This window comes from Liolophura sinensis, chromosome 8, assembly GCF_032854445.1.
Source record: "Liolophura sinensis isolate JHLJ2023 chromosome 8, CUHK_Ljap_v2, whole genome shotgun sequence".
NCBI classification, from domain to species: domain Eukaryota; kingdom Metazoa; phylum Mollusca; class Polyplacophora; order Chitonida; family Chitonidae; genus Liolophura; species Liolophura sinensis.
The window spans coordinates 48418946-48429781 of NC_088302.1; the positions used below are offsets into that span (position 1 = coordinate 48418946).

The 10836-nt window shown below is 38.8% G+C and overlaps 1 protein-coding gene and 1 long non-coding RNA gene across 2 annotated transcripts; one reads left to right on the forward strand and one right to left on the reverse strand.

Annotated features, from left to right (window-relative positions):
* Positions 1–231: 231 nt before the first annotated feature.
* LOC135473173 (protein rolling stone-like) lies at positions 232–7863 on the reverse strand. The gene is made up of 5 exons (XM_064753015.1): positions 7750–7863; positions 4098–4217; positions 3302–3512; positions 2402–2518; positions 232–1636 (listed from the first exon to the last, which is right to left on the reverse strand). The coding sequence occupies exons 2-5, from the start codon at positions 4173–4175 to the stop codon at positions 1275–1277; spliced, it is 768 nt and encodes a 255-aa protein (XP_064609085.1). The 5' UTR covers positions 4176–4217; positions 7750–7863; the 3' UTR covers positions 232–1274.
* Positions 5118–10560, forward strand: LOC135473174 (uncharacterized). The gene is made up of 3 exons (XR_010444592.1): positions 5118–5257; positions 9232–9452; positions 10364–10560. It is a non-coding gene; the product is annotated as an uncharacterized LOC135473174 (long non-coding RNA).
* The last annotated feature ends 276 nt before the right edge of the window (positions 10561–10836 follow it).

Genomic DNA, 10836 nt, shown 5'->3' on the forward strand with positions numbered 1-10836 from the left:
TAACATTTGTTAAACATTGCTTTCTCTGCGAGCTGAAAAAAAGAACATTTAAAAATCACAAATATCACTTAATAATAACTGGTACAACATATAAAGTGGAAAAAAGTGAAAAAAAAAGTGGAAAATGTAATACTCCCGTTCGTCAATATTCAACAGTCTACATATTAAAACACATTGAGTATTATGCTTACGAGACTTTCTCTTGATCAGAATTTAAAGTAGGCCTATAAGGGGGACTACAAATTTACATAATGTATAATTCCGTAAAAAACTTGTATATTACGTAAATCTCTAAATTCCATAAGAAACATTACTCCTCCATCATGGCAGGACTAAGTATATATCTATGATGTAGAAATATAGACATATAAAATACCTAACGTACGAAAACCGTGTTCCGCCTTCAGTTAATTTGTAGAGTTTTCTGCCCCTGCCTTTTGCAGAAAATTATTATCACGGATACCTGATATATGGCATAGTTTGTTTGCATGTATTTAGGCATTTTTTGTGGGGTTTTTTTGGGGGGGAGTTGAGAGAAGAAACAATGAAGTAGTTGCTGGAATGGGGGAAGAGGTATGGTTATGGAAAATGTAAATAAGCCGTAGAAAAAAGAGAAATCCCTAAAAAAGAGGAATCCCCAAAACTGCACATTAAATCGACCGTTCTCTAGGCAGGAATTCGTACAAACAGAACTCAAAATGGGCAAACTCGCTATGGCAACAAATCTGTTTTTTTGCTTACCAGAGGCTATCGGTCAGTTCATCTAGTCATGTCCCACCAATTAACTGCTCTGAGATGTTACTTTCTTAAAATATATATGTGTCCAAATTTTTCAAAGTGTTAAAATGAAACAAGATCTTAAATGCTGTAAATTGTGAGTGATAATATTTTAAACTGTTACGCAGCTTAATGACTGCATGCATGCTGTAACATTATGTTAGATTAGAAGATTTTTAACATTTTAATTCCAAATACAACCTTTAAAAGTGTTAATTTAACATATAAAATAAAGTTAAATCTCAACATTTTCATAGCATTGAGCGTTAAATTTATAACACATTAAGTTAAACTGGCATTATAAATGCTTTCAATCCTTCATCATTGCAAAAAATGTTGGATTATTAAAATTATATATAACATTTAAGTTTTAAGACAGTAGTCTTTGGATATTGCGTTTCAATAGAAGATGGCGTTTTGCTAACATCCCAACTAAAACTTAACGCCTTCATGATTTTTCAGGCGAATATTGCAAAATAGTGTACAAAAATGTCTGTTTAAACTGTTTGTTCATCTGACGACGTTCTCTTCTCTATGTACGAATACCGAATTTTGTAGAGACCCCACAGAATCCCGTGAGATATTGGAGGCGCCACAAACGACGTGGCACAAAGATAGAGAACCGCTTTGAGGGGATGGTCACTGAAGTTTAAGGGTTCGTATACATATGGCTTCCCCTTGTGGTTGGTGCCACCACATGCCCAGTACAAAACCGTGAATAGGCTGTATACAACAGCATACAACACGGTGTACAGACAATGGCGGAAATACACCGGCATTCGTGTTACAAAGGTGTCCATGACGACGAAGCAGGTGTTAATTGCATGTAAATGGAAATTACAGAAAGTCACCCCGGATCCTGAAACAGAAAACAAAAATCTAGGATGTGAAAATTACATTTGGTCACGTTCGGTTGTTTTGTTTGTTTGCTTACTGATTTAACTGCGCTTTCATTATGACTTCCACGACACCCTCTAGCCGCTGCATGCAGCAGGCCAATTTCTCAATGCCATTATAATTATAGAGCTGCTCGATGAAAAATCTTCTTCAAAACTTGAAATATATGTGAGTTGAATGCTTACATTCACACAATTTATCTTTGGACACATAATATGATGTAGGTAGCTGAGTGAAGTCGTCATTTCCTGACGTAATCGTCTGACTGTCCTTCATGTGAGAGACTATCGGCACCAATAAAAAAATCCACGGAGTGAAACAAAAAGTTGTAATTAGTCTGGAATAGTTGTTATTTTTGTACATGTTTGTCCAGACTTTGCTCTTCAAGACGTAATGTTGAGTTATGTCAAAAAGGTAAAGTTAGAGGATCCATCCTGCACCATATGAAAGCTTGGATCATCATTTCAGCTGCTGTGTTTCAATGTAACGAATATACACTGGAACAAATTGAACTTCATTCCTTAAATGGAATTTTACGCTGTACTTAAGGATATTTCCCTTATATGACGCCCGCCAGCATTATGGTGGGAAGAAACCGGACAGAGCCGGGGAAAACCCACGACCATCCGCAGGTTGCTGGAAGACCGTCCCACTTACTGTTACCATATAAGAAAAACGATACAAGAAAAAAAGATGAATCCTGACAAAGAAAGCCAGTGAATCTTACCGTCGTACACGACGGTCCAAAACATCGCGGTGACGATGAAGGCCGCCCCGCTGGCTATATTGTACAAAACCCACTGGAGTTTGAAATTCCATCGTAGGCCATTTGGACTAGCAGTCTCTGAAATTCCAAGAATGAATGATTTTGGATTGACGCCATCTCGGTGAAATTCCAAGAATGAATGACTGACTTCGGATTAACGCCATCACGGTGAAATTCCAAGAATGAATGACTGATTTTGGATTAACACCATCTCGGTGAAATTCCAAGAATGAATAACTGACTTCGGATTAACGCCATCACGGTGAAATTCCAAGAATGAATGACTGATTTTGGATTAACACCATCTCGGTGAAATTCCAAGAATGAATGACTGACTTCGGATTAACGCCATCACGGTGAAATTCCAAGAATGAATGACTGACTTCGGATTAACGCCATCTCTGTAAAATTCCAAGAAGTAACGGTGATCATGCATGGACTGTTTTGGTTATTGTTTCACGTCTTTCAGATGTACGATGACATCCAGTAAACAACAGGCGGAGCAAACAGGAATGCGTGGAGTATACAACCAACTTTAGCAAGTTATACTGGTGAATTTTTCCCCGTGTTACATATGTCATATGGGCAAGTAATCTTCAGCAAATTAACTTCATGTAAAGCAACACGAGAGAGCTCTTCCAGGCCTGGAAAAGTCACTTTCCATTCCCAAGCTTTTCAAGGTTTTCATGGTCCCGTCAGGCGGCGGGATCAGAATTGTGGTGGGAAAAAAACCGGGTAGAGCCCGGGGGAAACCCACGACCACTCGCAGGCTGCTGTAAAACATTCCTACCTACGGATAGAGAGGAAGCCAGCATGATTTGGAGTCATAAATAGAGGGTAGATGAGAGAATCTAAACTTACCAGTTGTGTGCACATCGTCATTCCTGTACAGACAGGCATTCACAAAGGCGGTAATGTGATACAGAGCCAGTATCGTGAACGACCAATAGGTGAGGAAGATTAACACCTTTTTAGCATAACCCGATGTCAGTGCGCATGCACCAAATACTGACGTGATGTAACCAGCACATAAAAGTCTGTAGAGTATGCACCAGAAGGGTTTGTTGGTGAACTGGAAAACGAGAAGAAAAAGTATAAAATAAAAGACGTAAAAAGGAAGAGAAAACTTGAACCTCATGTACGCAATCTGTAAAAAAGCTGGGTAGAATGTCGCTCGCCAGTGCTCTTGAAACAGAAGTGCACCCTGCAGGCATGAATAGCAATGCGCATGATTTCAATAACCATACAAGTGAATACTGAATATTTACAGCTGGTATTGCATTCAGGTCGGTAGAGGTATCCTCTAATACAAGATTTGCTTCTTTTTATACAGAGCTGACGAACCCCATTATTCACTGAAAGTGACTAAAAAGACCTCCTTATAGGTGACACAGACTGCCAAAATAACAACGCTTTAGTCACTGAATCAGTCAGAGGCTCAATCAATCAATCAACCAATCAATCAATCAAATAATAAATAATCCAATATAAAACCTGGTCAGCATCATAGAAAACCATATGTAGCAGTTCCTCCAACAGCTGGTGTGCCAGTTTGTAAGTCAGTGGTTCAATAAAAATTGATAATTAACCTACCAATTAACCAACCAAAATAATATAAATCAATCACAAAAGCATGCCACTAACTTGAATGTCATACCTGTAAACTGACAAAGTCAGCGGGTTGAGCGGATTTCAGCGACATCTCTCGGTGTATTCTGGGTATATATCTTCGCATGTTAGAAAACTCGGGTGCTGTGTCCCGCCATCTCTTTGCAATCTGTGCATCAAATCACAAAAGAACATCAAATGACTATACAAGTTTGTTAGTAGTTTTATTTACACAAATGTTTTCTGACAACAAATGTCATGAGAGGGTAATGAAACCTTCACTGTGAAAATCTACCAATCAGCCAACTCAGTTTAGCGGGGCGTTTGCAGGCTGATTTAGAGAGATTCTGACTGATTCCAAGCCGGTAGTGAGTATCCAAGTCTAAATGAACTGGTTTCAATCGCGTAAGATTATTTTGTAAAGTGTTTTATGTCCTGCTATGAAATAATTTGAACAGTGACTTTGTGGCATTGATACCGGATCGCTTATTAAGGCTACTGTCATCCACGGGAAAAGAGCACGAAGTAAATCTCTGTAGAGCACTGTCAAGAAACTGAAACTTAAAACATCCTTACTTTTTTCAACATTTTTTCATTGTTTTTAATGCAATCAAATGTTTGGATTACAAGGTGGTATTTAATGATAATACTGGCCATGAGTGTCGTCAGTGACGTCCTATGCGTACGTTCAATAAAGCCCTAAATATATATGTATGATAGTAAAACTAAATAACGCTAAAAACTAATGAAAAGGGATTCTAATTGCTTGTCTTGTAGATGGAATTTTAACTGAGATTTAACCTACTTCTTGTAACAGTGCTACAGGAAATGTTAAATGTGCCGCAGGGCCCATACAGATCATCAAGTACTCCACATAAGGCTGAGCCTTCCAAGCAAACATTGTTATCTGCACGTTAAGGTTTATCAGCTATGACGACTGGACTTATCCCCCGTGACTTCACACTTTATATCCCTGAATAACATTGCATGTGATTAACTGCACGTGTATTAAAGTTAGCCTGAGGTGGGTGTCAGTGTCCATACCGTATCACATGACACATTCAAAATGGCGTCCTCCATAGGCTCAACACTGACTGTAGTACTCCCAACATTATTTCTGGTGTCGGTGGTAAATCTACGAGAGGCACGAGCGCAGTTTGTCCCTATATGTGGTGTAGCAGGCTACAACTTAGGGAATTTGACCGCAAGGTAAGACATAACTTTTCTTTCGTGTGTTCTGACACCGATATAAATTAAAGCTTCTTTGGATAATCACATGATTTAGTACAACTTTGAACATTATTTAATACACATTTCTCCTGATATTGGTTCAATATGTGAGCTCATCTCCAGAGGGCCCATCTCCCAGCACGGAAACGCCATAAGGTCTGTGGGCCTAGTTTTATCCCTTTTCATGCAATGACAAAATTTACCGACTATCCAGGTCACATGTTAATGAAAACCCAAACCATGGGAGGAAACCGTGGCCAGAATGCATTTACCTGTTTATACAACACGAATCTCATATGTCCGTATCTTTAAACGACACATATGGTGAATTGTAAGTAAGCCTATAGATCTAGTTGTAGTGGATTTGATTTATGCCAAATATAAGAATCTGAGTTGTAGTGTTACCGACAGTCACGAAACACAATTCAACACTTAGTTCAGGGACTGGCCGAGTGCACATGGAGTTCTGCGCTAAACAACATTTATCTTTTACCTATAAGCCAGATCGGGTGTTCGGTGGTTATCTTGGGCTCTACAGTTTCTCCATTACCATATTACCACCCTCAAATCAGCGATATACACTGGACATCAAGTATGGCATAAAACAAGAATGATAAATAAATAATGAAATCATAAATAAATAATGTATTAAACACTAATTAACAACTATTACATTACGTTTATGCAGCCTACAGCCTACAGATAACATCTAACCCAAATACCCGTTCGATGCATCGTGTTCAAAATTCACAAGAGTCCCGTTTATCCCTATATATGTCAATTCCATGAGCTAATCTGAATTCCGCATTCACAACATGATGTCATGATGTCGTTTTGATTTGCACAGTTGCATCGTCTCGTTAAGTCATAACTATGTACATGTATTGTTCACTGGCTTACACTGAATATAGCTACAAGATATATTAACAGTTCATATGGACGTACGAGCAGGCCATAATATCACGCCATTGTTGACAGGACCTACACACATTGTTGGCAGGACCTGTGCACATTGTTGGCAGGACCTATACACATTGCTGGCAGGACCTGTGCACATTGTTGGCAGGAGCTATACACATTGTTGGCAGGACCTATACACATTGTTGGCAAGACCTGTGCACATTGTTGGCAGGACCTATACAAAAGACATGGACCTATGGCTGTTTAATTCGGTCAAAGAGAGCATGTTTCTGGATGTGCACACTGATAGTCAAATAAAATCTATAAGCATTCTATTGCTATCATCAGTTATATTACAAAAAACTTCAACTGAATATGCCTTCATTTAATTCATATTTCAGTTCTTATCTGGGCTTTATGAACTGCATTTATGCCCCAGGGACGTCACAAGAATTGGCTTTATCTGTGCGATTCTCTTTTGGAAGAATTTATATTTAATTGGTGTTTTACACCGTACTCAACAATATTTCACTTATACGGCAGCAGGTATTATAGTGGGAGGAAACTGGGCGAGGCCAATGACCTTCTGCAGGTTGCTTTTGAAAAAGTCTGCACTAATTAATGCATATAGGCCCGATAGGCTTTTCAGACTGTAAATGTATTATCTGAACCAACACGTGGGCCTACAATGAACTTAAAGTCATTTAATGTATTGAACTATATGCAAGAAAGTTTGATAGAATGAGTGAAAGTTGTTAATCGTTCGTATGTTAATGACGACTTATTATAAAACTGGCGTTTCCTTCACAAAGTTCGTCAGGAGTGATTTTAAGGTTACACATGCGCATTTCGTGCAAGAGGGTCCAAGACTGGCCTGCGAATTGAACAGTGCTGGGGCTGATTGGATAATACTACCGCAGTGTTTTGCCCTGATTACTACCCACTCCCCTGAAAGTTACCAAGGTGAAAAAATGCCACTTCAGCGGCCTAATAGTTAGAGCAGTCACCTTTGATATGGGGAGACCAGGGATCAAACCCGGGTCGAGTACCAGATTTTAAAATGATCCTTATTGCTGAAACGTTTGGCGCTCAGCACGGAGAGTACGACATTAAACCTCAAGAATTAATTGATTGATTCATTCAGTCGAAGATGATAAATTTAGTACATAAATAGTATGGAAAAATCAATGTGTTTATGTTGCTTAAAACGCAAATAGGAGTGAAATCGTGCAATAACTGCTCCCTACCAAGCTGCACACAGGTTGTGACCTACTTAACTACTACCTCTTCGCGTGCCGCATGAGCGAACTTCTCTGCAGTGTGAATTCAGATTTCCTTAGTCACAACAGGCAGAATAAAAAAAGATTCGCGTCACTTCGTATGTCCACAGTCAGTAATATATCTCGTGATCAATATACTGCGGATAAGTGTTCTTGACATTCTTCTGTGAGCGGGATGTAACTCGTGCAGTTACTTCGTTGACGTCCCGTACAAACGCGTAAGGCCAACTTTTCCAAACCAACACTCGTACAATTGTGAATTTCGACGGTGCATTGTTAGCTACTACTCACTTGAGTTAAAATGTCCTTCTTCACTGGCCGTAGTCTAAAGCAGACTTCAATACTGAGTATTACATAACACTCGATTGAGTTGTACACATTCTAGCTGTCCTGTCTGCGTCCGATCCACCGGAAGTGGAGGTGTGCCCAGGGAGCAGTCAGTATTTGGATAAAGAGTATTTATTACTGATATGCGGTGGCAAATGCATTCCTTGCCAGTAAGGCCTAAGTGTCACTGTAATAATACAGCATTTCTAATTATAGAAATATTATTAAAATAAGTCTGTTTCCCAGAAATCTCTTCATGTTTACTTGTAAACTGCTTATTTAAGTTAAAATTGTCAAAGTAATAGTGTACAGTGAATTCTGATTTGTGACGTCAGACAGCCTACCTGTCTATTGCTAAACTCTGATTTTATTTCAGGTTATTAGTAATAGTTACATAATTTCATTGAACCGCTATATATGTAACTGACTAAATTGGCTTTGTAAATAATAGACCTAGACCTTCTGGTACATACTGCTTCTCATCTTTCTACAAGGAATGTATAGCCTCAAATACTTAATTAAAACATAGAGTGAACTGCATATACATGTATGTTGGACGTCATTGTGGTCAGATATCAATAGAATGCAGTATACAATCGGAGAAATTTTGTAATCTAGCAAACATCAATGGAATACAGTATGCAGTCGGTGATATTTACTCATGTAGCAAATCTTAATAGATATACAAATATTAATTGTATGGTATACAATTAGAGAAATTATCTAAAATCAAATCTCAATAGATTATACAATAGTTAAGGTTACGTTCAGGAAATATTAATAGCAAATATTAATAGAGTATAGTATGCAATCTGAGAAGTTATCTAAATTCAAATCTCAGTAGGTTATACAGTAGTTAAGGTGACGATCAGGAAACTTGTCTAATGTGCCGCTAGTCAGATATCGATTCGGATAGAGTGAGGGGAAATATCTAAAGTAATCAAATACCTACAAGTATATGAACAGAAGATCGACAGTTCATAAGTGTAGAATTTATCTCCATAAGGAAGTGAATCATCCATTAGGATACAGGATATAATACGGCTGTATGCAGTCAGAGATGATATCTTTAAAGTAGCCAAATACATGTATTTGTTTACACTGGAGGAATCTATCTAAGGAAGTCAGTACCGATTAGAGTACACATATAGCCTATACAGTTGGAGAAATTCTTGACGAAGTTCTGATTTACTTGGTGAGTATGTTCAACACATTGTACGTCTGAGCAGCACGACATTATGTCATCAAGACATTGCGTCTTCACGGCATTGCGCCTTCACGACATTGCGTCCTCGCGACACTGCGTCTTCACGACATAACGTCTTCACGACTTTGCGTCTTTAAGGCATTGCGTCTTCACGACATTGCGTCCTCACGACATTGGGTCTTCCAGGCATACATGTACCAGTTATTAATTCACTGTGTAATTCCTCTATACCTTTTCAGAATATGGGAGTTTCACGTATTGAATTCCCCGGGCACATGTTTACAGCCTTCGGCCAACGTAACCGTGGACTCGTGTAGATTTTTTATGGCCTTCTGTCGCAATCTCGACGAGGTGACGTTTATTAATTGTTCCGATGCCAGCGTGTGCCAGGAAAGTTTGCCGGATACGGCGTCTGTATTCAAACTGGGTGGTTATGAACAGAATCCGTTTAAAGTTGACAGTAAGTATATTGTATAGCCAATCATGTTTAGTTTTAGTTTAGTAGCCTATCATAGATGGATAAAACCTGCTGGTTGCCTACGTTTATTGCTGTTCGTCGGACACAGTGTATAGGCCTAGGTTACTGGTAGCTACTAAAATAAGGTGGGATAAAAGGATTTCCTTTATTCATAATAATGCCATACGAAAATGTGTAAAGTGCATATGTTTAATTATCCTTAAACCCTTTTGAGTCCGGTTCAAAACATATCGACATTATGCATGCAAGAATGAATACGAAGTAAAGAACAGCTCTAAAAAGAAAACTGATATACTGTTACCTTAACAGAATTTCCAATGAATCAATTCCATAATGTTGTTTTCACTTCAATATTTCATATTTACTCTCGATTAGAAGGGCCTGGGTTCTGCAGTGCATGTGTGTAACTGGTGTTGGTGAAAACAGCCCAAGAGGGGATAACTCTACTGATGGTGTTTTGTTGAGCCATGCAGGCAGTAGATTACCGCCCTTGTACTTTACACTCTTCACCGTATAAGCCTCGTTTAAAATTCATAAAAAAGTATGGTCGTATCAGAATGTACCTCTCGGCACAGTATCATTAAAACAATTTGGTACATTTTCAGGATTAACGTTTAGATAAACGGCACGATGTGAAATTCCCCTGAGTAAATTATATAGGGTGCAAACTCAATTCTCGCTTAAAGCTTTTGTGGTCTAAGTTGTGTAGTCTAATGTATTGATCATTCATTGCAAGAGAACAATGGTTAGAATTCAGCCTGGGCGCTAATCACCATTGCGTGGAAAAAGGTGTAGCCCATTATCAGGTCCATTGCTCTTTAAAGGTCAAGGCCGTTCCAATAATTGTCTCGTGATACGTTTCTAAGTAGTATCCTTTTCCTTTCAATTTCTAGCCGAGTACAATTCGCAAGGATTCATCGTAGACTTCCCTCATGGCGGCACGTATCAAAGAATAAACGGTACCGCCTGCACGCTGTCAGTCCGCCTCGATTTCATATGTAAAAGCGATGCATTCTGGGAAATTCCACCGTTGGGGACTATACCGGCTGAAGTGCCTGGCCCCACTCCTGCGTTCTTTAACGAGTCTTCCTGTCAGGTAGGGCAATCAATTGCCCCTTTGTAACCCTTCATTTATGTAATGTAGGCGTGGAAATGATGTAGGGAGAAATCACGCTAGAACGATATTTGAATTTTATGTGCTCGTGTTAATGTGTCGGTCACTCCTATAATTTAAGAGGAAATTTACGACGAGAAGCGGAATTTCGTTGTAAAAGAACTATATCTGTACTAAATTAAGATTGACATTTGTCAACTTTTACAACCAATTGCACAACGCAGGTTCGTGTTACAGACACTACTGTACTTA

Bases quoted from the DNA above. Each gene is read 5' to 3' on its own strand.
- LOC135473173 (XM_064753015.1), bottom strand. From the start codon at position 4,175: ATGCGAAGATATATACCCAGAATACACCGAGAGATGTCGCTGAAATCC. The intron at 2,519-3,301 runs GTAAGTTTAGAT...TTGGAATTTCAG, and splicing joins TGACGATGTGCACACAACTG to AGACTGCTAGTCCAAATGGC. The intron at 1,637-2,401 runs GTAAGATTCACT...TTTCTGTTTCAG, and splicing joins TTGGACCGTCGTGTACGACG to GATCCGGGGTGACTTTCTGT.